The 27,139-nt window shown below is 41.4% G+C and overlaps 1 protein-coding gene across 2 annotated transcripts; it reads left to right on the forward strand.

Moving 5' to 3' along the window:
* The first annotated feature begins 4,000 nt into the window (after nt 1-4,000).
* LOC111665704 (gamma-enolase) lies at nt 4,001-27,139 on the forward strand. 2 transcript variants are annotated; one of them, XM_023420772.2, is made up of 13 exons: nt 4,001-4,103; nt 14,861-14,946; nt 15,912-16,007; nt 16,664-16,722; nt 18,355-18,424; nt 19,806-19,939; nt 20,110-20,201; nt 20,299-20,429; nt 20,622-20,819; nt 20,944-21,145; nt 23,690-23,798; nt 24,009-24,067; nt 26,595-27,139. In XM_023420772.2, exons 2-13 carry the CDS (start codon nt 14,862-14,864, stop codon nt 26,662-26,664), a joined length of 1,305 nt encoding a protein of 434 aa, XP_023276540.1. In that variant the 5' UTR covers nt 4,001-4,103; nt 14,861; the 3' UTR covers nt 26,665-27,139. The 2 variants fall into 2 exon arrangements, with proteins under 2 accessions (XP_023276540.1, XP_023276541.1); XM_023420773.2 differs by lacking the exon at nt 4,001-4,103 and adding an exon at nt 4,128-4,148.

Consider the following 27,139-nt stretch of genomic DNA (forward strand, 5'->3'; position numbering starts at 1 on the left):
GTCCACCCCATTTAAATTCCAAAGACTGAGAATGAACCTCTATGTGGCCACAACATGATCTGTTAGACATATTTATAACCTTATGGCAGCAGTCTGTGTTTTGCTCTTTCTCTCTTTATACATGCCAAAAATGCCCCTGTACACAAACCAGCTCCTTAAAGAGCTAGAAAGAATTGTTACCACTCAAGCTGAAGCTAAACTGTGATGATAATGTCCCAAATGAGATGAACAAAACCATCAGGTATGAATGGAGTTTCTGTGTTGAAGCATGTAGAAGGAAATATGAATCAAAAAAATGGTGGAATAATAAAAAGTCTTTGAACCTAAATAATTGTCCCAATTTGGTGTGGTAGAACAGTCCCTGAAGGCAGCATCAGGGCTGGTCTGGTCAGCAACATCTGTGGATCTATTTAACATTTACGTCGGTTCACTTCAGTTTTTAAACCAAATATTTTTGATTAAATGCTCTGATTATTGCTCAGCTGCTTGACATAAATAATTAGCCTTTGATTTGATTATGTATCATAACAATTATCCACTCATAACAGTAAACATAACAGCATGGATATTTACAGTATTTCCACAGTCATTCTGATGCAGTGTCTATTGAGAACCGCTACAGACTGAAAGACAGGCTTGTCTCTGAATGACCACCAGAGGGAGATGAAGCGCACTGTCTGTATTTTCAGGGTTAACGCACTGCATTGTTTACAGTACCGACATACAGTTTTGACAACCTGAGATACAGGGCATTCATTTGATATCAGCTCCAGGCATCTTCATAGATTATTGTTCAACTGTGGATAAACAGTTCACATCATACGTGTGTGTACTGTATGCATAAACTACATATAACTGTGTGCATTTTTGTTAAATATTGTATGAAATAAAAGTCAAGAGATTGTCAGGTGGTTTATTTTGGTTAAACTAAAAAAGGAAGTGAGTGTTTAGGATGAGCGGTGATAGCATGTTCATCAACTGGGAATCAGTGGAACAATATGAAAAGCAGAGAGAACATAAGAAAGACCCTCTGTATTCTGTTTTTTTGTTTTGGCCGGCCTGGGCAGCAGGGATGTGCTGTAGGTGGAGGGGGGATCATGCTGAGGGAAAGGCCAGTCGACCTTCAGTGGTAACACGGCAGAAAATGAGATAATTACAATGCAAAGCACTTCTCCATTACCCTTTCCCTCCGGATGGCTTCTCTCTTTCTCCCACTTCACAAGCATTTCGTTGCACTTTGGTCTCCTCACCGCTCTTCTCTTTGTTGCTACCTCCTCGTCTCTCTCTCTTTCTCTCTCTCTCTCTCTCTCTCTCTCTCTCTGTATGTGTGTGTCTCTATCAGTCGCTCACCCGTGGCTAACCAGGGGGATGGATGTCAAGGACGTTGTGCTGCTTGTCTCCCAAAGATAATCCCATTAAACTCAGGAATTTAATTATAGATTATCTCACACACAAACAGACATAAACACACACACACACACAGGCATACACACATGCATGCACACCCAGAAACATGCACACAAGTAGACTTCCGCACTTGCCTTGTGCACACAATCCAGATACACACAAACACATGTGCATGCATAAAAATATAAAAATGCAGAGACTGCTTCGCCAAGATAATACTCATCAATGCAAAGACATTTTAACCCACACAAAGACATGTAGACACACACACACACACACACACACACACACACGCTAAACACACACTAGCTTCACCCTGTTGCCCTGTCAGTGTGTATCAGTGTCACCCTCCAGTCGGCATTAACAACTTCACCAGTCTGTTTTTAGAGCAGCAAGGACAGAGCACTACGCGACTCTGCACTACACAGAGGAAGTAAAACAAAGGAGGTCAGAGCTCCACAGAGCTAATTGGCTGTTACTGGTTTACACTAACAAACAGGATAAATGTGCAGGAATCTTCAGACGCACTGATGACAGTTTTATTACGGCCGATACGTGTTTACATTAAATACAGTTTGTGTGCTGTGTTCAAAGAGCACACAAACATCAATACATCATTATAGCTCTGTTGTAAGTTATGTAAGTTATAATGAATATAAGAAACTAGTATCTATTATATTAGTAGGCCTACGTAAAAACAGCAAAGCAATGAGACATATAGATTTCCAATTAGATGGTTTAAGAGGGCACTCTTAGATGTAGTTCTGGTTAACAGCTCAACCAAAATAGTAAGTCAGCAAATGCAGGTTACCATAGCAACAATACTTTTTTTTTCTGCATTCACTAGCTGTGTCCCAATTCAGGGGACGTATCTTTCGGACGACCTGGTCTACGAAGGCCACTGTCGTAGGCTGTGAAGGCGACGTGACCACGCCGCCATTAAGGTTTGGTTCGGCTCAAGTCAAAACACAACTGCTTAGGGTCAAAACAGCTACTTTGTTAAGGTTAGGGGACGCTTGTTGTCGTGGTTACGGCAATAAACACTTAAAGTTGGAGATCCACCATGGTGTGATGGAGCTACAAGAGACCAACGGTGGCTGTCAGAAGGAAACAGGAAACAAACGGTCTCCTGTGTAAAAGTTCAACATTTTGATTGTTTCCTTTTGGTCCCAACAAACGAGAGTCATGACTCCTACGACTTCGAGCAAAAACATGCTGTGCGCCTTTTTTGTCACTTTTAGGCACTTGCTGAAATGACGGATGGTGTCGATAGTCTCTGTGTGTGTTGCTAGGTCAATGACACACTTGCTTTAAACGACGCTTTCACGTGCACATTCTGGCTACCTTGCACGACCTCGGAAAGCCTTGGCTGCGGATGCCCTCAGAAATCAGTATCAGGACGTAAGATCGGCAGTGAGTTTTGGATTTATCACAGCGATAACAGAAAGCTTTGAATACGGCTGACGTACCATCGACGACGTTGCCACTGCCGTTTTCTGTGTACATTGTGGAAAAGCGATAGTTCACGGTGATGATTTCCTGTTTACGCACGTTCACACCAAACGCATGTTCAAGGATGCTGTTGAAGTTTGTCTGGGTTCTGACGTATAAGACGTTCGGGAAACTGTTTTTGCAATTGTCTCCTGTTCTCACTAAATATATTATAGACTACACTTCACCACCTACAATGTCAGACGCCTTTGTCCATGCATTGTTTTGTTGAATTTGTCCCTGTAAGCAAACAGGGACAGGACAGGACGTAAAGGATGGGGAGACCCGCCGCCACAGTTATAGAATCTCCTCCGTTGTGCTTGGGAACAAATGTTTGATGGGAACTAAAGTTTACACGATTGTGTGCTCTAGTGTTCTTCAGAGCGAAGGACTTATACACTTGTACATTCCAGAAGGTTTCCTGGGCTGGTTGCTGCGCCACTGTTCGCCGCCGAAAGATGCCAACTCACACAGAAAATCAATGACTTCCGGTCACTTTTGACGTTTTCGCCACTTTTCGGTCTGGACGTACAGTCGGAGTTTATCCTTTATGAAGATTGTACATTGACAGTCATGATAATTTTGGTCTGTGAGGTTGTCAGTAGCTCACCTGGATCAGCCAGGTGCCTAGTGTAAAGGTCACGCTGAGCAGGACTGGACCAACAGAGCAGCTGCCAAAATCCAAATAAATCGATCATTTGGCACCTTTACTGCTTTCAAAGAGGTTTCTGCTGCTGCTTTGTTTTCAGATCACACACACAAACACACACACACACACACACACACACACACACACACACACACACACACACACACACATACACCTAGACATCATCATGTCTGAGTGTGTTGGAGTAGGATGGATTATGTAACTGTATATACATCGACTGAACCCCACTGCAGCACCAGAGAAAGACAGGGAGACACAGAGGGAGAGAACCCGTCCTCCCCTCCGTCTATTTTTACCTCTGCACCCCATCCTTATCCCTTCATCCCACCCTCCGTCCATCTCCTCCTTTTTAATTAACCCTCCTCTTCTCCTCCTCTTCCTCTCTCCATCTCCCTCTGAGTCATCTCCCCTCCCCCCTCTGTCACACATCTCACCCCCCCCCCTCCTGTTTTCCCTCTCCCTCTCTCTCTCGCTCTGGCTCTCCAGTATTCTCTCGGTGGCCGTGAAAGGCAGAGCGCACACACGCAGGCGGCAGGTAAAGGCAGGAAACCCTCTCTTCCTCTTTTCATCTGCACAAGAGGTTTTGTGTTTTTCCATCCATTGTTTTTTTCTCTCTCTCCTTTGATCTTGTATTGATCGGCTGCTGCTCAGTGCAGAGAGGATGCAGGAGGATGCTGCTTGTGTGTGTGTGTGTGTGTGTGTGTGTGTGTGTGAGACAGAAATTCTTCAGTTTTAGGTGTGATTGTATATGTGTGTGTGTGTGATTTTGATGCATGCATTTTCTCTGACACCTCTGAAAATGGCTGTCAGGAGTGTGTGTGTTTGTGTGTGAAAACAAACAGGAAAGCATATGTGTGTGTGCATATATGTGTGTCAGTTTTAGGTGCCGCTGTGCGTGCATGAATGCAATTTTGCTTCACGGCTGTCAAACGTATGTGTGTGAATGTGTTTGTGTGTGTGTGAAAGGAGGAAGATGAAGATATGAGTGCATGTTTTGGCAGCAGTGACATTATATGTGTGTTCGAGTGGATCCTGCAGTCAAGTGTGTGTGTGTGTGTGTGTGTGTTAGATGGTGAATGTCTTTTAATATGGCAGGCACGGGAACGTGTGTGTGTGTATGTGTGTGTGTGTGTGTGTGTGTGTGTGTGTGTGTGTGTGTGTGTGTGCGTGCGTGTGTGCGTGTGTGTGTGGTCGGGTGTGTTTTGTCTGCAGAAATATTGTGTGTGTGAGGGATCGTGAAGTCGACAGTGGTCGTCTCCTTGTGTGTGTGTTAGATGGCTGATGTGTTTTAATATGGAAGACACAGGAATATGTGTGTGTGTGTGTGTATCTTTTTTCTGTGTGTCAGGAATATTATGTGAGTGTGTGTGAGTGGATCATGCAGTGACTTATGTTCGAGTCTGTGTGTGTGTGTGTGTGTGTGTGTGTGTGTGAGGGGATCCTGCAGTCAATTATAGTCGAGTCCTTGGTCTATCATATGTCTGTGTGTGTGTGTGTGTGTGTGTGTGTGTGTGTGTGTTTTAGATGGTGGATGTTTTTTAATATGATAGAGACAGGAATGTGTGTATATGGGTAGCACTGGGATATATATGTGTGTGTGTGTGTGTGTGTGTGTGTGTGTGTGTCAGAGAGGTACGTGCTTCATTTTTTTGTGTTTGTGTGTTTTTCCTTTTTTTTCTCTGATTTCTTGGAAAATGGCTGTCAAATGTTTGTGTTTGTGTGTGTGCATGTGTGTGTGTGTTTGCATGTTTATGTTTGTGTAGTCATGCTTGTTTATGTGTTTTGGTTAGGATCAAGTCCCGATATGAAGTGTGTGTGTGTTAGATGGTCAATTTCTTTTAATATGGTAAGCGTAAAAAATATGCACATTTATATATGTGTGTGTGTGTATGTGTGCATGTGTGATTTTGCTTCATTCACTTTCTTCAAATTGGAAGAAATTGGCTGTAAATTGTGTGTTTGTGTGTGTGTGTTTTGGCAGCAGGAAATTGTGTGTGTGATCCCACGCTCAATTATGGTCAAGTCCCCGGTCTATCAAATGTGTGAGTGTGTTACACAGCAGACACATAAATGTGATGTGTGGGTGGATGAAGTGTGTGTGTGTGTGTGTGTGTGTGTGTGTGTGTGTGTGTGTGTGTGACAGTACTTGTGATAATTTGCGAGTTGAAGCTATATGTGTGTGTGTGTAACTGTGGACGCATTATTAGCATCATGTATGTGTAAGACTGCTCCACTTCTGTGTGTGTGTGTGTGTGTGTGTGTGTGTGTGTGTGTGTGTGTCTGCGTGCGATGATCAGCCTTCTGTTCCCCCTCTTCCTCTTCTTCCTCCTCCCTCTCTTCATCCCTTCACTTCTCTCTTCTTCAGCCAAACAGGGTCATTTAATTATTTATCTCTCTCTCTCTCCTCCTCTCTTTATCTCTCTATCTCTCTCGCCCTGCCTCGTTTCCACTCCCTATTTCATCCTCCACAGCTCTCCTCTCTCTCTCTCTTTCCTCCTGGTCTTTCTCTAACTCTCTCTTCCCTTTCAAACATTTACTTGGACTGGGTACAAAAAAAGAATTTCTTATTAATTGAATAATACAATACTGACTCTTAAAATCCCAGAATTAATCTCTGCATCGCTGACTTTTCTCCATTAAATTAGACCGTGGTTACTTGTCATAAATGGTCCACTCTCATCAAAGCTCTGAGGTGGAAGGATTATAGACGTCCAGGCTTACAGAAATAAAAGTCCAATTCATATTGTGCATCTGCGACCGACCAATCGCAATCCAAAACTGTTATTAATAATGGCTTATAATTGGTCTGTGGTGTGAACCACTAACTGCTAGTGGAAGTGAAAGATGACACTTTGTTGGAGCAACATTTAAACTTAAACACTTAAATATCAGTTCACTCTAGGATCCTGGGTCAGTTTTGGATGAATTTAGCAACTATGACTTTGTGTTTTGTACAAAAGTGCTAAAACATTTTGAGGAACGTCGATGATAAAAAGAAAGAAACACTTGTTAAACCAGTGACTGCTCACGCTTCAATAACTTTATTGTAAGTGAGCAATTTATTTGTGAAATGCGCCTTTAAGCAAGTTTACATTCCACAGAAAACAAGTTTCTTGCTCGAAGAAATGCAAGTTCTCAGAGCAGTGTCCTGATCAAGGTTTATTGCACCTCTCCATTACATTCTCTGTTGTCTATGTACATGTCAATTAGACATTTTTGCATATTTGTAAATAAATCAAAGTCAAATCTAAATCAACAAACTCTCAGAGGTGCTTTCACATGTGCTTCATGTGTTTATCTGATTCCACTTTTGCACTTTGGTAAAAGAAGGATTAGCAAACGACAGAACGGTCAAAATCTGTGAAGCAGAGGCAGCGATATTCTGGTTTTCACTTAGGTTAAGCCTCACACATAGGGTCCTACATTTCCCACAATGCAACTTGCTGCATAAATGGCCATATACAGTAAATGACCCATGGTAAATAGCCACATCCTTCAAACTCAATGTCCCAGTTTGTGAGGCTCTCTGCTATAAAGTCTCCAAGCTTCTCCGGAGACACGGAAAGCTTTATACATTATACAACTGTCCCAGTCTGAGGAGTAAGTCTCCTCATGATGGGTGAACTGGTCTCGATGTGAAACACTGGTGGACTCTCCCTTTAATCTTAAAGACTCAAACCGAATTGATTAGAAACAAACAAGGAGATCAGAGCCAATATCCATCCTAATATAAATCCAAATTTCCCTCTGCCCCCCCTCTATCTTTTCTTTCTTTCTTTCTTTACTGTATGTTCATTTCTCTCCCTCTTCATCCCTCCATCCTCCCTCTCTAACCCAGCTAGATGATACACTGTGGATGATATACATGTTGTTCTCCCTGTTCCTTTTCCTTGCGTGCCGTCATCCCTCTCTCTCTCTCTCTCTCTCTCTCTCCCTCATTCACTCTCTGCCTGACTCGCCCACTCATATGTGTGTGTGTGTGTGTGTGTTTTCAGTGCTGGTGTATTTTCTGCTGAGCACTGCAGTCTCTGGTAGGTGTGGTGTGGTGCGTTCATGGGTGTCCTCCCTCTCTCTGCTGCTGCTGCTGCCGCTGCTGCTGTAGAGCTTACGTAACACACACACGGCAACGTGCACAAACAGCGCCGGGCGAGAGACACAGACATAGAGGAGAGAGAGAGAGAGAGAGAGAGAGGTGAGAGAGACATAGAGGGATGGAGATGAGAGAGTTATACAGACAGATTGGGAAGGAAGAACATGTGTTTATGGATATGAGATGAGATAATATTGAGAAACACTGTGTCATGAATACATAAGTTTCATTTGATAAGGATTCAAATAGCTTATTATTAAAATGGAAATAAATAAGGTTCTACTGCTCCACTGCATCAAATGGCACAAAATGTTGAGGCTTCAAAGTATTTTAAATCACAAGCCTGTTTCATTATTTTATCTGTAAACGTTAAAGGCTTTTACTAAAATCAGTCACCTTAGTGTCAATCTGATGTTTCTGATATATCTACAAGATCATTAAAGTTTGAGAAAATCTTTTCAAACATGACAAGATAATTCAATTTTTTTTTTCAGTGGCACAATGAGCCACCACCTGTGTTTGGAACAAGGTTACGTTACCATTTTATGAGATAAAGAAAAGGACGTATGACTGTTTCCCCAAACCGCAGTTTCCCTTCATTTAGGCCAGAAAGACCTACAAGTGAACTAGATGAGTGTTATGATGTTTTTAAGAAATAATTCTACTGATGTGTAAACTGAGCCATTGCTTATCATAGGTGTGATAGGAGGTTTCTACAGGATTACAGGAACCATAAGTGTTGTATTATGCTTGTATTGCGCCGGTTGTTGTAGACAGGGGAAGATGTGATATTGATTAAATAAGAGGATAACAGAGCATATAGTCAGACTGTCTCTCCAGGAACCCATATATAATGTAATAATAATAATAATAATAATAATAATAATAATAATAATATGAAATATAAAACATATAAAATAAAAACAAATTATCTATGAAAAGAAATTGGAACAGTATAGATTTTTATATGGATATTGTTTTAAGACATTTGCATATAAATTAAATATATATCACTAACATATATGGCTGCAACATGTTATACCATATAAAAATTCATCATATACTGTAGATATACACACATACAAATATGACCCTTTATATGGATGTTTCATGTATGTTAAAAAATGATATCTTCATATATCCAGAGGATGTATATATATATATATATATATATATATATGATAATAATATATCCCCTCATAGTTAACATATACGGCTACATCACTCTTGATGTAGGGGCATATATGTCATATATTACATTTCTGTATGGGAGGATACTCATAGTGTTGTAGTCAGCTGTTCACATGGAAAGTGACAGAAATAACGTGTGTAAAGAATGAATAAAGACAACCAGAGAAACAAGTTGCTCACGCCCACACAGCTGACCAATAACCAAAGAGTTAGGTGGGTGTGAATGTTGGATTGGTGGTTTTTCGAAAACTTAGGGAAAGGATCACACTCTGGCAGCTGAACAGATGTTTCAACTCTTTACTGGACATTTTCTAATCAATTTAAATGCTACTTTAGTTTGTCTAGTTCTTTGGTTTATCGCCAACTATCTGCAAAACTAACGACATTCCCACCGGTCTCATTAGCACTTTCTTCAGTGCGAAAGTTAGCATGCTACCACACTCAACTAAGACGGTGACAATAGTAAATATTATTGGCAAAAAATCGACATGTTAGCATTATATTTGCGAGCATGTTAGCATGCTGATTTTAGCATTTAGCTCAGTGCACTAGCACTGAGTCCAGCCTCACTTACATTCAGAGAGATTTGTGCGTGCTGTCTAAAGTTTCATTGGTGCAGAAATATTAATGAATATGTATCAGTGTGCTGCTTTGAAGCTTCCAGGATGTGATCGGAAAGAAGAAAAAGAGCAGAAATAGCAGAATTTCTAATATGCTCGCGCTGTACTGCTGCTGCTCCACCCTCAGGAGATACTGTTTGGAAAAACTGCAGTACTGCAGGGTGGGGCTTCAAAACAGCATCAAAAGAGAGAGAGAGACAGAGAGAAAGAGAGAGAGAGAGAATAAAAAAAAAAAAAAACTAAAATTAATGGAGGCCAGGAGAGAAAAATCACCCACGCATCAATCCCCTTGACTCCTGAGTGTGTGGATGTTCCAGCATCCTGGAGGCGACTCACGCACCTTATCTGCTCCTTCTTATGCTGAGCACCATTTATACATTTTACACATTTTGCTGACGCTTTCGTCCCCTGTGACTTACAACGAGTACAAGAACTGAATAAGCACAAATTCGCAGGTCGTCAGTGTTGTAATCGACGGAAGACAAGGCCGCTGTGACAATGGAGGGAAAATATCCCTGAGTCGCTCAGAAAGATCGTGTACCGTATGATAGAGGAGCGCTGAGAGGACAGGAGCAGAGACAGGAGGAGTAATGTGATTTTCCAGCAGGTTAAAAGGAACACACGGGGGAATTTATGTCCCAGCGGAGGAGAAGAAAGGTGACAGGGAGACTATTAAAAGAAAGAAATGTGGCTTCAGGAAGGTTTCACATAAAACAGTGTGTGTGTTTGCTTTCAGGCTGAGAGTCAGATCAACACCAGGGGGGAAATCACAGAGGCGACGAGACAACAAAGGAACAAATATTATGCAGAGAAAGAGAAATTTAAAAAAGCTACAAAGCCCAACGAGAATATCATTAGTTTCAGATCACATGAAAACTGTTTTAATATCCATAAATATCCATAAACATAAATATGCATGTATCTGTGTTGGTAGTCAGGTTACAGGACAGGAAGACACAGAAAGAAAAGAAAGAAGAGATTACATAAGGAAAAAGATCTTACACAAGAGCACTACAAGTGATATGTATATGTACACACACACACACACACACACACACACACGCATACATATAAATATAGATATGTAACTATATTTATTTATATACGACTATACACTGTAGATTGACTCAATAAGGATTTGAATGGGTTTAAAGACATAAAAAGAACACGACAGATATTTGTAATTTGGTAAAAAAAAAAAAAAAAGGTACACCTACTTTGAGCAAATGGAAGCCAATGTGAAATTAACGAACATTATAACTTTAAGTCACCTCATCCTCTCAGCTCAGACATAAATTCAGAAGGATCGGCCTATACAGTCACAGAAAAAGACACAGAAGAAGAGATAGTGATCTAGATATTTCTGTTTCTTTGTAGAGACAACAATCGGTATCGTTGTGACAAGTTTGTCTTTTATGTTTTAAAGTTTTGTGCAAACTGGAAGCTTCCCAAAAAAACCAGCAAAAACTAATGGCGTTACATAACAGATATAAATATTTGTCTGATAGTAGATGGAATATATTTGGGTTTGTTGGACGGACAAAACAAGATACTTCTGGACGACACCTTGGGCTTTAGGAAGTTGTGATGTGATATGTTCTGACATAATCAATTAATTGAGATAATAATCAGAAGCAGTGATCACAGTGGGATGTTTAAACATGGGGCCAGAAGCAACCCCATAGTCACTTCCATGATAAGCTATAAACTGACACCGAGGAGCTTCCATCCCAGAATGCCGCTGTTACCAAGCAGGACCAGAGCAGTGGAGAGTGAGTCGTACTGTGTCCATGAGAAAAACCATAACCATTCACAACAAACAGACACTGCAGACACATATTAGTTTGTTTCACCACTCAGTGATAGTGATGGAGGTGGTGTGAGCTGGCAGGGACTCACACCCTAAGTGGAATTGAACCATTCACCTGTTTACACTGTGTTTCTATAAATTCATGTGCATCAACACAGTGCAGTGCTGCATTGATGAATACGCTGCAAAAGCAGTCACCCTCTACCCTCTTTGAATTTACTGCACATTGCTCTGACTGAGTAGGCCTATATGGAAAGAGCAGTGACAGGTTTCTGCAAGCTAGCAACGAGCCAGATTTAGCTCCCCACAGATCAATGAAGTATTCATACCGCACGGAGACGGGGACGGCATAAAAGGCCTTTTTCTTTTGAGATATTGTTGCAGCGCTGCGTGCCTGGAATATCAATCGGGGGGGGGGGGGGGGTGGGGGGAAACACCCATGGAGTAGATTAGTATGGATGATAGTGAAATGACAATGAGGATGGAGTCTCCCGGTGTTTTGGAGTTTATGTTCATGAAAGTTAATGATGTCACGGTGATCCAGAAATTTGAATGCATCTTCGCACAGAATTAATACAGTTGTTAAGAGAGAGATATGACAGAGAAATGACTCCTTTCATGTCATCCAGTAGAAATGAATGTGAGAATGTAGTTTACAGTGAAAATGGTTGTTTAGGATGTGGCAATAAACCATATCAAGTCACAGCAGCATCACAAGCTGTAGGCTAACGTGTCAAATGAATCTCAACTGTAAGTCTGTAAATGTAGGTATGACTTTGTTAGTTATGCATACGTGGACAAATATATATGTTTCAGATTTAGTATTTAAGTATTTGTGCAGGTTAAATTGAATTTGATTACTGTACGCTAAAGTTACTGACAGTTGCTGAGTTTAATGTTGTTAGCTTAACGTTTCTGATTCTTTAATAATCAGATCTGTGTGTCGACCATATTAGCATTAGCACTCCTTTTGGTTCAGTTAGCTACTCAACAGTTAGTTGCAAATAATTATTAACAAGATTAAATGAATGTTGTTATGTGGTACAACTAGTTTTAATTCAACAAAGAATAAATCTCCACTTAGTAACAGTTTTTTTTTCATCGTACTAATTTTTTTTTTTTTTTATGACGCAAGTGAATAAACAACGATCAAAAAAATGATTCAAGCAAAAACATGGAGATGCAGCTTGGGGCCACGCAGCACTGTATAAAGGTGGCCTACTTGCTGGGTGGTTTTTGTTTTTAAAAAAACAGTGTGAGATTGGTGCTGCCATACACTGGCCCACTTAGGTGGATGCTCTTTGTGATGGAGCTGTTGGGTGGCACCCAGAGATACATCTTTCCTGCATTAGCACTGCAGGATTTTCCGATCTAGTCTCTCCTGGGAGAGAAGAAGCAGCAACAGTAAACAGCAGTGATAGAAAGAAGAACCTACAATGACTGTGAAAACAGAACCAGGGTCAGACGGATCAGATTCACCCTCAGAACCTTTACCTGTATTTCACCACATAAAGAAAGACCTGTTCAAATACGATATTTAAATGTATTCTGGACTACAAATGGGGGTTTGCAGCTGATATCTAAGGTATGAACCGTACCTGATAGAAGAAATAGTGATGTAGAGAACACTGGCAACGGCAGGTAAATTTGTGTATATAAAGCATTTCATACACAGTCCATTTCAATATGTCTCACAGTGAGTACAGTCAAAGGTGGGGTGAAAAAAACGGCCGTCATAAGGAGTGGGGAGACAAGATGAATCACACAAATGAGGGTCATGACCCACACTCTGGGACAAGCTTTCCTCACAGGTATTCGTGGCGTTGCACTTGGTTGTGCACATCTTCAGAGAACCCTTCAAAAGCCGACTACAGCCAGCTGCTGCGAGAAGAGGAGGTGATTGTCACTTTCAGAGAGTGGTAGAAGTTCTTGGACAGTGTAAACCCCCCCCCAGTCCTGACTTTGGAAAGGTTGAGGGAGGTTTCTGTGTGACGAGCTGACAAGCACTCAGTCTGAAGCACAGAACTGCTTTTAGACTGTCGTGTAACTGAAAGGTCACTGGTTTGAGTTTGTAGCAACAAACCTTGGCCCTTTTTTCATTTTTTTTCTACCACGGTCATAAAAAAAAAACAGCATTTTGATAGTTTCATCCAGCCATAATTTAATACATCCCCTGATGGTTGTGACATAACACAGGCAAGAACAGTTTCAGCGGTTGGGCTGTTGGAAAAGGAAAGAAAGTGACAGTCTTGCAGAGTTAGGTGCAGCTGACTTGACACCACCGTGCCACCTCAGCAGGCGTGAGGCGGGAAGTTTTACCTGATACGAGAAGCTCAGGTGGATGTTTGAGAGTCTGTGATAGTTTTGTTGGTTTCTGGTGCAAGAAAGTTGCTTTAGAAAATAAATACATATGGTATAAGACACAGGAAGAGGTAGCCAGCAAGTTAAAATGTTTCTTGTGGATTTCAGGTGTGAAGAAGCAAAAAGTAAAGTAAACTTAAACTGCGGAATCGTCATTGTTTTACATTCAAACACAGAAGCAGCTTTCATTTGATTAGTGTTGGCTGCCTAATCTGAGCTGACAAGCGCTTGTTGCTTTTAAGGATAAAGGTGCCATTACTTGACTTACGATTACGATGTATTAAGTCTGTCGCTCAATACTTTCTGACTTTGCTTCCCTGTCTGTGGCCCTCTGCTTGTTGAGCATGTTGGTTTCCATTTTAGATGTAAATCTTTAAATGCGTCTCAAACATATATGGTTTCATTTTCAGACCCCTAAAGCAGCTCGTCACTGTAGCTTTTATCAAAAAGGACTAAATAGTGCGTTTGCTGGAGACTCTCTTGAGTGGCCGATTAATCCACATTTGGTGCTCTAGTGAGTATTTGGGGCAGCAGGATGCTGTGTGTGTGTGTGTGTGTGTGTGTGTGTGTGTGAGACTGAGTCAAAGTAAACTGCAGCGTGTGTGTGTGTGGGAACATGTCACCCAGTGCAACAGTGTGGCTCACTGATGTGTTGTTAATAGCTTCTGGACAACAGTGGAGCTCTGTGGCTCAGAGGAATAAGATGTACTGTATCAGCTTAGATACACACACAGTAACTTGTTAGTGCGATCAATTCATTGTTGGTTTGAAGAAAAAATAAAGAACAGTTCAATGCAGCTTCCCCAGATCACGACCAATGGCAGCTTCCAGTCTGGATGAAAGCAGTGGCAAACTGATGCATAATTTACTGCTCTCTGTTGCTGAGGACTTTTACTGCAACCTGCTTCCAGAAACAGTAACTGCAGTGTGTGTGTGTGTGTGTGTGTGTGTGTGTGTGTGTGAGGTTACCCAGTCCTATGTGGTGAGCTTTGATTTTCACAGTGAATCTGCAGTGATGCCGTCTCCTCTGACAGGTTGCTCTCTGTATAGGTGCAGTGTCGAAACATCTTTTTACCCATGAGTCCTCTATTATTCTCACTCCCTCTGATGCTGACATGACCAATACAGCTCTCAAAAATGAACCATGTCTCCAGCAGAGTTCACCTGTGAAGCAGTTACATCACAGCCGCTTTCCCTCTGTGTGTCTCTCTGTCTCTTAGGATGTCGATCGTCAGCATCGTTGCCAGGGAGATCTTGGACTCCCGGGGAAACCCCACCGTGGAAGTGGACCTTCGCACAGAGAAAGGTGACCGTGGACAAGCCTGTCTGCAAATATCCAAGGGAAAATAAACACAGTCTTCACCACAAGGACGTCTGCTAAGATTCATCATGTCAGAAATTTGCCTAAAAGCGTTAAGAAAGCTTCGCAACACAACCGCATCTCTGCTGTAAATGTGGATTGTTTCTGACATCAAATGACCTTCATTTGACCTCTATCCAGACTGATCAGTTCTCAGTTAAGGGAGGATTGGGGCTAAGACTCTTCTTGCTGGCTGACAGTAAACACTATAAACATGCTTCCATAACCTCAACCACATCAAAAGAAATAATAAGTATGATAATAAACAGTTAAATGGATTTTAAAATGAATGAAATCAGTTTTCCTTAAGATTTTATTTACCAAGAACTAGTAAGATTTCTCTAAATGATGAATGAAGTTACAGTTGAGGATGAAATCGGTGCAGAGAATATTAAATTTGCTCGGATCCACAACCGTCATATAATAATAATGATGATGATACAAACTCACTGGGTGGGAGTCAATCTTCTTAGTGAGTTTTACACAAGACAGGTAACAAAAACATGCTAAAGACAGAGGGAGGAGTCTTTCATTGTTGTCATGCTCGGCAGGTTGGAAGTAATTACATTCATTGCAAATTTCTTCTTGGTAAGTTTTGTTATTACAAAACAAAGAGCTCCTTTAAAATACTGTTCAAATCCGGTCCAAGTATAAATAAAACCTCTAATAAAACCTCTAATACCAGTTGTTTGAGAAAATTTACTGCACCAACTGTTTCAAATCTCTGGCTTGCGTTAGCTTGATTTCCAGATCTTGCATATAAGATATATATATATATATATATATATATATATAAGATATATAAGATATCGAGCTGAGCTTTAATCCAAACAAGTCAGTAGAGTTAAAACTATGAACGACCATCTCTCCTTCAAACATGTACTTCATCCCTCTCTTTGTCTGTCCGTCAGGTCTGTTCAGGGCTGCAGTGCCGAGCGGGGCGTCCACAGGTATCTATGAAGCTCTGGAGCTCCGAGATGGAGACAAGAGCCGCTACAAGGGCAAAGGTATGAAGACAAATCAGCTGTGTGAATGTGTTGTGTTTGCATTCTTTAAAAAACGTGAAGCTACATTAAACGGATTTGTTACCACAAGGGGGCAGACTGATCCAGCCCTCTACTAGCTAGCACCAGAGAGGGTTTTCATTTACGTCTACTAAAGCTAGAACATGTCGGTCCCATGTAACTTTGAAATGTTTCAACATTGAACAACTGTGACTCCCATGACTCTTCAACAGCATTCGAATGGCTAATAGCTAAAGGATACTTTATGCTAACAAAATATTTATTCTTTTCTTTTGGTTAAAATAAGAAAATTTCACTTCAGTTGAACTTTTACTGTCCAATTCAAGAGAAAACATAAATTTACCTTTATTAACGTTTCAGGAACATGTCTTCCTACTTTCCGGTATAAGTTGCTGTGTACGGCTTAACATTTGGGACTGAATCTGAAAATCCAAAACATGAAGCTAAAAAAAGACTAAAACCTGCTTTAAGCTGCAGAGCTTGTATTAATTCTTTGTGGGATTGGTCCTACCAGAGTCAGCGTTAATCAAAAGCATCTCTGAACGCTGGCTTTAGATAAAGAGCAGATTTACATGAACAAACATGAACAACCTCATTTCTGTTTTTCTCTTCTGGTTGATATTTGTTCCCTCTTTTAGGTGTTTTGAAGGCTGTCGGACACATCAATGATACTCTGGGTCCAGCTCTTATAGCCTCTGTAAGTCACTAAAAATATTCACACAGTAAATTTGTCATTAATCATATTTAAACCTATAATGACTCGGATAAAAGGCTGAGACTCAAATTGGGTTCTTAGTCGTTGTTGTCAAAGGAACAACTTTTGGGAACTGGGTGGTTTTTTCAGGTTGTTAGGTTGGTAAAAGAAAGATAGGCATGGGGACATCTGCATTTTTTAAGAGGTTTTTCATCTGATGTCCTGGTCCTCAGCTCAGCTCCACCCAGGCTGCACAATGTTTTTACTCAGGCTCTAGTAACTAAACTGAAACTCTAGACTTCCAAATGTCCTTCTAGAGACCTTTGGGTGATGTCAGGGATGTTGTATTCATGTGCCTTTACTGTTTATGGTCAGATTGACATTAAGAGTAGATTCAGGAGGAAGTGTACAATAATATGGTTCAGACATCTGAAGCAGTGCAGCATGGGTAATTTCCTCCAGTAGCAGATGCTGGGAAATTAATCTCGTTGATCAGCCAGGCGGGAAAAAACAGCCGAGTGCCGGAGCTCCTGAACATCGCATCAGAGCAGATCAGAGAGACTGATCGGTACTGCACACTGGTGTGTGTGTGTGTGTGTGTGTGTGTGTGTGTGTGTGTGTGCCTGTGGTGTCATTATTCTTTACAGCACTTGTCAAACAAACAAAAAGATCAAAACAACCAGAAATTTGAAAAGCCTGTCAAAGTCATAATGAAAAGTTAATAATATTAAAATAATAAAGCTAAACACTAAGATAGTTCAGGAAGAAATGACTAGTCTGATTGCTGTTACACTCAGCCTGCTTTTTGTAAACTTTTGTGTGGAAGTGATTGTTTTCCCAGGATGCATTTCAAGAGTCTCAGAACAGGCTGGAAGGTGCAGCATTTAACTACAGTCTGAAAACTAAACCAGCAACAAAACTGTTGGTTTAAAACAGATCTCTCACAGCAATAAAAAGCATTTACTTAAATATTTTCTTCCTTTAAAACCAAAACCTTCTTTCTTACAAAGACGGAAAATGCATATTGATCTTGACACACATGATTGCATGTTATAGGATATTAACTTTATGGTGCTGTTGTAAATTTGCATTTGTACAGAAAACTAGTTTTATTAGTGATGTCTGTGATTGTATTTTTACTTAATACAGTAACATCAAATCAGATTTTATGATGAATAAGAACATTTGTTCTCTCTCATATCTCATATTACCATTATTTGACATGTACCTGCAACATTACAATGAGTTACAGCCTAAAAGAGAAAAACTGTGACTTCCGGTGGTTAAGTGACCTGTGCAGCCTTGAGTGGTATCACATATATGATTTCTGGCTTTAAAGGATCCATACAGTTGCTACACTTAGAGCAAAGATCCCTACAACATGAACATGATGTGTGATAATAATAGACACATAAATTAGTACAACATATCTGAGCATAATTCCATAAAGAACAAAAACAGAAGCAACATTTAATCAAGTAAGTGTCTGGAAAAACTGAGTGAATGAATTTACAAACACAATTAGGATATTAGGAAAAATACTGTCATAACATTTTGTGAATTTAATATGAAAGATGTGCCCTGTGGTGTGTGTGTAGTCTCACAGTGTGTGTGTCTGTGTTTGTGTGTGTGCAGGGCATCAGTGTGGTAGAGCAGGAGCAGTTGGACAACACGATGATCGAGATGGACGGCACAGAAAACAAGTGTGAGTCAAAACAAGACGGGAGCGAGTCGGGATGACTTAACTCTGCATCATCATAGTGTACCAGCCAGCTGGAAACCTCCCCACCGCACACACACACACACACACACACACACACACACACACATGCACACACTTTGACAAAATGTTTTTACCAAAGGCACCGTGGTGACAAAGTGGTGCGCAGAGCAACAGGAGGCGTAAATACAGACGCAACAAGACAGAGCAAATAGATCCCTGTTCCAAACAGGTTTTGGCAGGATCAAAGCAAACTCACATCCTTAATAAATAAATGCAGTGTTCATTTATTTTAATCGTGCTGGCTAATCGTTTCAGGCAGGGAGGTAAACAGCCGTGAAAGTGATGGTGTTGGGAATTAATTTCAGCCAGAACAGGAAGCCTGTCAGACTGAATGTGTTGTGAAAAGTCCATGTACGAATAAATACAATTATATCAGGATTTACACAAACACAAACAGCTTGAAGTTTTATCTCAGTTTATAATGTGAGGTATGAATGTGAAACGTAAACAAACAACTACTTTGGAAAATCCTTACTTATTATTTAATGATACAAACAAAAACAAAAAAAATTCTTGTCATTAATTTAGCTGACCATATATCCATGGCAACAAGTCTTAAGAGTTTACTTGTAGGGGAAGATTATTGTCCTTCACTACTACTTTACAACTAGTTAAAAAATACAAAAGAAAAAAAAAGAAAAGAGAAAAACCAACAACACTTAATTTAGTATCACACATTACAACTCCTACAATGTGTTTTGCAGGTTTAAAGGGCCCATATTTTACCTAATTTATTTTACACTGGAGCTCTAGTAACAACAGGTCAGTAGGCCAATCAGAAGAGAGGAGGCTCTGAGCCTCTCTTCTGATTGGCTCACTGTTTTCTGAGTGATTGAATAAAAATATAGGTAAACACTCAGAGAAACCAAATCCTGCAAGGTTGGATGGGTCCAGGTGGGCGGGGCTTGGGGCATGGCTGAGGGAGGTTACTGCTTTTTATGACATCACAAAGTTACAGAAGTCCTGATGGCTTGTTTTAAGGCTCAGTATCTGAATACAGGCTGTGTGCATTTCTCTGTGGAATGAGGCTTTGATACTTTCCCAGTATTAATATAGAACCTAGACCTGCTTTATAATCAAACAACACATGGAAATCTCCCTTTATACAATATGGGACTTTTAAAATGCTAAAACTGGACCTGACGTAAACCTGAAGGTCCAAAACCGTGATATACAGAAAGTTAAATCAAACTGGAATTGAAATATAATACAAACAGTCCAACATTTTACAAATACAGACTGACGAGTAAAAATAAAAAAAACCTAACATGAATCACTTCCTGTCTCTTGTTGTGTCAAACAGCTCAGTTTGGGGCGAACGCCATCCTGGGGGTGTCTCTCGCCATCTGCAAGGCTGGTGCAGCAGAGAAAGATGTCCCCCTGTACCGCCACATAGCCGACCTAGCTGGAAACACAGAGCTGGTGCTTCCGGTTCCTGTAAGAGGCGAACTCACTGAACAACATCTACACACAGAGCTGCAAAAGTCTCTACACCTTTTTAACTGATATTAATCCTCCTCTCCTCTCCTCTCCTCTCCTCTCCTCTCTCTCCTCTCCTCTCCTCTCCTCTCCACTCCTCTCCTCTCCTCTCCTCTCCTCCTCTTCAGGCCTTCAATGTGATAAATGGAGGATCTCACGCTGGAAACAAACTGGCCATGCAGGAGTTCATGGTTCTTCCTGTTGGAGCCGAGTCTTTCAAGTAAAAATTAAACTTTTACAAAGTATTGTGTGAACTTTGTATATTTTCTATATCACATACAATCCTCTTTTCTTCGCTTCCTCGCTCCGTCCCTCAGGGAGGCGTTGAGGATAGGGTCGGAGCTGTACCACACGCTGAAGGGGGTGATTCAGGAGAAATACGGCCAGGATGCCACCAATGTGGGAGACGAGGGAGGCTTCGCTCCCAACATCCTTGAGAACAGCGAGGGTGAGGAAGAGGAGTTTCCAATGTAAAATCCACTGTCGCTGTCACATATCACCACTAACGCTCTTTGATTACGAGAGTTATCGTTATGAAGTTGTTCAAAAACTTTGATTTGAAGACATTGGCAAAAAGAAATTAGACATTTCAACAATTTCTTACCTTTCATTTCTTCGTGTCTCCATCTTCCCTCCTCAGCTCTGGAGCTGCTGCAGACAGCCATAGAGAAGGCCGGCTTCACAGACAAGGTGGTGGTCGGGATGGATGTGGCCGCCTCAGAGTTTTACCGCGAGGGCAAGTACGACCTGGACTTCAAATCCCCTCCGGATCCGGAGAGACACATCACTGCAGAGGAGCTGGCTGACATTTACCAGGGCTTTGTCAACAACTACCCAGGTGGATGATCTTTGTTGGATTTGTTAATCTTCAGTCAGAGACATAAAAATTATTCATGAGATTTAATGACTTGAAAATGATGATAATATAATGAAACATTTTTCCTTTCCTCCCCCGTTCCCAGTGGTGTCCATCGAGGACCCGTTTGACCAGGACGACTGGGAGGCCTGGTCCCGTCTGACAGCCCTGGTTGGGATCCAGGTTGTCGGGGACGACCTGACGGTGACCAATCCCAAGAGGATAGAGAAAGCTGCCGAGGAGCGAGCCTGTAACTGCCTGCTGCTCAAAGTCAACCAGATTGGCTCCGTCACCGAGGCCATACAGGCGTACGTCCGCTTTATTTAACGGTTAACCAGATTTTTAGATGAGAAGGCTCGAGATCAGAGACTGGACAAGTGACTGTCAGGTCTCAGATGTCAGAGCAGTTAAACTGTAGGTGAAGGTATCAAAAACCTTTTCTCCCTTGGGTAGTTTTGGTTTTATTTGTCTAGGGTTGAGAAAATATCTCAAAGCAAAGAAATTAGTACACACAAATTTGAAAAACATTTAAAAACACATCTTCAGCAGTTATACTTGAGACCATTTAAGCTGTAGAAAGTAATCACAAGAAAACAAATTCTTGTGTGGACCGACATAAAACCACTTAATCTAGAAACAGATTAAATATTTTACTGTAATGATAAATGAAAGCTACAGACAGAACTCATCATGATCAGTCCAACATGCCGTGAACGCAGCATGGGCCTCATGTTCCACAAACTGTTAATCTCTTCTCAGTAAGAAAAAGAAACCAATATGGCCGCCTAGGGCAGGTCGGCGACCTTGGACAGGCCAAAGAAGGTCGTCCATCTTGGCTGAGACGACACAGAGGCCTGTAGGGAGATACAGAGAGACACAGCTGCTCTGCCTTCACTCACACACACACACGCACACACACACACACAGAGGCAGTCAGCATGTTGTCAGTCACATCACTCGGTACCTGTCAGCCGTGTTGACCTTGTGTCACAGACGTGGAGTGACAAACAGACCTTAACAGAAGATAAATGAGGGACAGGAAGTGATGGGATTTTAGTATGAAGATTAGCTGTCAATCAATTGGATCGATGCAGCCGACCGAGACCGATCTTTTATTTGTTGATATCTTTGTGGAGAGAGCGGGTACTCCAGGCCTGACTGTGTGTGTCATCAATCTCAGACGTAACAGAACGTCACTCAGGGTTATGAAGCTATCAGTCATGACAGTGAAGCAGGAATATAGCAGGAGGTGGGAGGAGGAGGAGGAGGAGGAGGAGGGGGTGAGAAAAATTAAATGATGGAGCTGATGACAGTAAAAGTGATGTATTGGGTCTGTCACATTAAAAGCTTCCTACATCGTTAATCTGAAATATTCCTCTAGTATCTCAACAGGACTGCGGGAGTTTGGAATATGACCCGAGGCATCAACGCACGATTCTCATTTTTCATTTTCATGTCGTTAGCAGAGTAATGTGTCAGATGAGCTGCAGTTAAGAATAAATCACAATCAGATTCATCAACCTGTGCAATAAACATAAAATAATAATAAGACATGCTGTCATCCAGTTAGCAGAGGTAAAATGAAGGTGAAACACAGTTTTACATCTTGTACTCAAGTGGCGACCTTCAGGGTTGCAGGTCCTCAAATGACCACTAGAGTCTGGCTCCAACAGTGAGTCAATCCCCACAGACTCCCATGTTAAAATGTCTTAACAGCAGAAATAAACATGTTTACAACCTGGTACAAAAAACAGTTTTGGTCTCTATAGCTAATTTCCTTCTTCATGATGACTGAATGTTTATATAACTCACCTGTTTACATTTTATTAAGGCAGAATTGAGAGCATGGCTGCTTTGAGCGACAGGTGGGCGAGTGAATGCTTGCCACAAACTGGCATGCACCAAAGTCTCGGCTCCACACACGCCCCACCTCTTTGCCCATATTTGGATTAGCTGGGAGTTAGGCGGAGTCAGGCGCTGCCAAGATGGCAGTGGTGGAGCTTCAAAACCGCTCCTCAGAAACCTATGGGTGACGTCACCGAGGCCACGCCCATCTTTATTTACAGTCTGTGCTAGTGCTATAAGTGGATATGCTTGTCTTCGGGTATTGATGATACTGTTGGACTGCCAGGCTGCTTTGAAAGTAGTGAAGTCAATTTATTTTCACCATATTTTTTAGCATGAAATATCTCGACAACTATTAGATAGATTATTTGGTGCAGAGATTCATGGTCCCCAGATGATGAATCCTGATGATTCCTAGACTTTTCTCCTGCCACCATTAGTAATTTGTTTTTACTGAAACATCTTGACAACTTTTTTTTGAGATATTTTTACTATCTGTACTCACTCACAATCTGCATCTGCGTATGTCCTTAACTCATCCCTCCACAGTCTTGTGAAAATGAAGTTAATGAAATGGGGCAAAAAATCTCACAGTGGACTCGACAGACCGGGAGCCAGAGGGCCTTGGTTGTGGATCAGGTTTTCAGTCACATGTTCATTGCGTTGCTTCCTGTTTAAAATATGTTCTGTTTTTGCGTCTACCCATCAGAAAAGAGGATTTACAAATAAAACTGCCTTGTACTGTCATGGGATGCTTTCTGGTCATTAAGGGAGGTGTGAGAAAGAAGTTATTATGGACAACACCTCCCACCCTCCTGCATGACTCTTGCATTTCTTGCACACTTTGTGTTTTATTTTGTATTATATTCTGTATTTTATTCTATATTTTATCATATTTTTAGTCTTATTCTAGGTATATACTTTCATATTCTAGCTCAGCTGTGGTAACGCCTGATTCCAGGGACCCATAAAGTCTTATCTGTCCCCTCTCTGTCTCTGTCGCTCAGGTGTAAACTGGCTCAAGCGAATGGTTGGGGTGTGATGGTCAGCCATCGCTCAGGAGAGACAGAGGACACCTTCATCGCTGACCTGGTGGTGGGCCTGTGCACTGGACAGGTACACACACACACACACACACACACACACACACACACACACACACACACACACACAGACCCACATTTGTTTCCTGGAGGCTTACCCAAACCATAACTGGAACCATTACATGTTTAATGTATGCAAAGAGGAATAACATAATAAAAGATCAGTGTAAAAGGTCAGTATGTTCAGTATCTCTCTCTCTATGTCTCTCTCTCTTTCTTGCAGATTAAGACCGGCGCCCCCTGCAGATCTGAGAGACTGGCCAAGTACAACCAGCTCATGAGGTCAGTCTCTTTCTTCCTCTGAAACACACATGTAAACTTATCAGTTCAATTCTTCAGCTCAGTCAAGCTTTATTGGGATGTTTGGTAATGACGGACCCACTGGCAGGTCAGTGAGGGTTTAATGAAGGGAGAAATACTAGTTATGTTGTTTCCTGTCTGCTCTGGTGGCTTTAATAAGCTCTGTTGGAAATAATATTTTCTAAATCTTTCAGAATTTGGTCATTTTAAGTGGCTTCGCTCTCCACATTTTGTGATCATTGGGCACACACTCCTTTTCCAACCACTTCATGTAGATATTTTTTCCCTTTACATGTTAATTACTTCATGCTAACTGTTGCTAAATAAACTTATTAAGCAAAGAAAATACAATGAGAGGGGAACCAACAAGCTACAGGACGATGATGTTGTCTGGAAAAACCCAGGGGCAGCAGGGCTTATATACACGTGGCCACTCCCATCTGTCAGGTGCAACCTGTTGCCTTGACGATGCACCAGGTGGACAGTCATCATAAAACTTACAATAGAGAAAAACCGGGTGGAAATTCAGTGTACTTTGTCTTTCCAGGATCAAGACTCGATAAAACTTGTTACATATACATATAGTAACTCCTACTGGAGTCTTTTGGATCTATTACTAAATCGCATCTTTAGCATTGCTTTAAAGTTACAGTGTGTACTCCACCCCGCCTGATTTAATATTTAACTCTCACTTTGTTCGCCATTCATCACTGCTTGGATCCTCTTCTGGCTCCGAATCCGGCAGCAGCCGAGCTATAACTACGCTCCTCAGGTGCCCGCCCTGTCTTAGCGCTTAGCATCAGAGAGCTAATTGATGTGACAGGTGACAGCAGCGCTGGTGTCACCCCATGCGTAAGAGCCAGTCAGCAGCAGGGGGAGGTGGAGGAGGAGGAGGAGGAGGAGGAGGAGGAGGTGGGATCAGCTCAGCTGCTGTAATCCCATCGGACTGCTGAGGAGACGCAGGAAAGGTGGAGGGTGGAGAGATTTACGGAGCATTAACCAACGATAAACGCTAATCTCTGCAGTCAAGCATGCACACACACACACACACACACACACACGTGCACACACGCACCAGAAGGAAATTAGCTATTTATACTGTAGGAAGTTGTTATACAGTAACAGATATGTAAGCACAATTATTGGAAATGTGGTGCTAAATTCAAATTCAGCGGCATACGAACAGGTGCAAACAAAAAGATGTACTGAGAAAGACTGAAAACAAAAGCTTTATTCTTGTTCTCGATTCCTGAGAACATATTCTGCATTTCGCTTAAATGAAAAGACCCAAACCCTCACTGACTGTCTCCTAAAAGTATTGTGTGTGTCTCACAGCCTGATACGTCTTATTCCTCTGCGCCATAGAGCTCCATTGTTGTCCAGAAACTAGTAGAAACACATCAATGAGCCACATAATCGTGAATGTGCAATAACATCTGCACACTTTGCATTTATACAAACCCATAGATGCAATTGCACGTCATTTAAGTACATAATTTAATCTTTTAAAACTTCTTTAATCTGCTTTTTGGATGCTTTGCTGTCGCTCACCTGCATGGACAGGTGTGTGTATTGATGGATGAATGTGTGAAACGTTCTCAGGAGGTGCACGACAAATTTCCTTGTGCAATGACAATAGATTATATATTATATTCACTGTTGCACTGAGTAACATGTTCCTCCATCACCATGAACACACACACTGTTCATTCTGACCAGACAGCAACCTGCGGGGCTGAAAAATGCAGCCAACATGGAAGTGCCAAAAACTGCAGTTCGTCTAATGACCACTTGAGGCTCAATCCCCAAATGTCCAACTTTACAGAAGAAATAAACATGTTTACAGCCTGGTTCAAAGACAGTTTTGGCCTCTGTAACTCATTTCCTCCTTCATGACAACTGTACGGAGGTGAACTCCACAGTTTAAATTTTAATAATGCTTAGAGTTTTGCATAATTGAGAGCATGGCTGCTTTGAGTGACAGGTGGGTGAGCGTATGTTTGCTATAAACCGGCATGCACAAAGTCTTGGCTCCACACATGCCCCACCTCTTTGCCCATTTTTGGATTAGCTGGGATTCCTTAGGTGGAGTCAGGTGCTGCCAAGACGGCGACGGTGGGGCAGCTCACTCTGAGCTTCAAAACCGCTCTTCAGAAACGTCACAGAGAATACGTCCAGCAACGAATGTGGATTCATCCTCCGTTGAAAATAGTCCCCAATAAATGCATGATTTCCTGCAGTTTGAGGAACAAAAACTACAGTCACCAGATGCTTTAGGAAATTACTGAGACTTTTTCAAAAATGAAACTTTTTTTTTTTTAATTTTACATCTTCAGTAGTAACCAGTGAGGTTGGAGCTGAGAGCCACGGACAGGGAGAGACAGAGATCTCCAACCATCTGTCACTAAAGAGCTTGAGATGAGGAACTTTTCTCTGCTGTAGAGCGACTTTTGATTTCGATATTTCGAATCTCCCTCCACTCTTTCTCTTTGTCTGTTCTTCTCTGCAGGATTGAGGAGGAGTTAGGAGACCAGGCTCGCTTTGCAGGCCATAACTTCAGGAACCCCAGCGCCCTGTGAAACTGACAGATAGACGAATGACTCAAACACACACCCACACCCAAACACACGTGCACGCGGAGACATAAAAACTGACACATGCCAAACAGGGATCGAGCCATTTACAAAGAACGATCACATGAAAAAAAAAAAAAAAAAAGAATAAAATATGCACTGGACGTATAGGTAGGGGAAGTGATGCTGTATGCACACACACATGCACAGAGTACGAGGATGCAACACACGCTCACACACATGCAGGGGAATATTATAAAAATATTAAAATTTATAAGCCAGACATGCACTGTTACTGTAGTTTTAAAGGAATAGTTCATGTACAGTCAGAGCACAGACCTGCAAAAATAAAGATTATTGTTGTAAAAACAGAGAGATACAAAAGTAGAAATATTATAGAATCATGTAGACTGAAGCACGCAACTGAAAGAGATAAAAATGAAAAAAAAAAAATGAATAAAATTTTCAACACCAAAAAAAA

The sequence above is a fragment of the Seriola lalandi genome, unplaced genomic scaffold (genome assembly GCF_002814215.2).
Source record: "Seriola lalandi dorsalis isolate HSWRI2012SDOR001 ecotype SW California unplaced genomic scaffold, Sedor1 jcf7180002054657, whole genome shotgun sequence".
Taxonomy (NCBI): domain Eukaryota; kingdom Metazoa; phylum Chordata; class Actinopteri; order Carangiformes; family Carangidae; genus Seriola; species Seriola lalandi.

Coding starts and splice junctions, on each gene's coding strand:
- LOC111665704 (XM_023420772.2), top strand. CDS start 14,862: ATGTCGATCGTCAGCATCGTTGCCAGGGAGATCTTGGACTCCCGGGGA. Junction 14,947..15,911: donor GGACCTTCGCACAGAGAAAG/GTGACCGTGGAC, acceptor TCTGTCCGTCAG/GTCTGTTCAGGGCTGCAGTG. Junction 20,430..20,621: donor CATCCTTGAGAACAGCGAGG/GTGAGGAAGAGG, acceptor TTCCCTCCTCAG/CTCTGGAGCTGCTGCAGACA.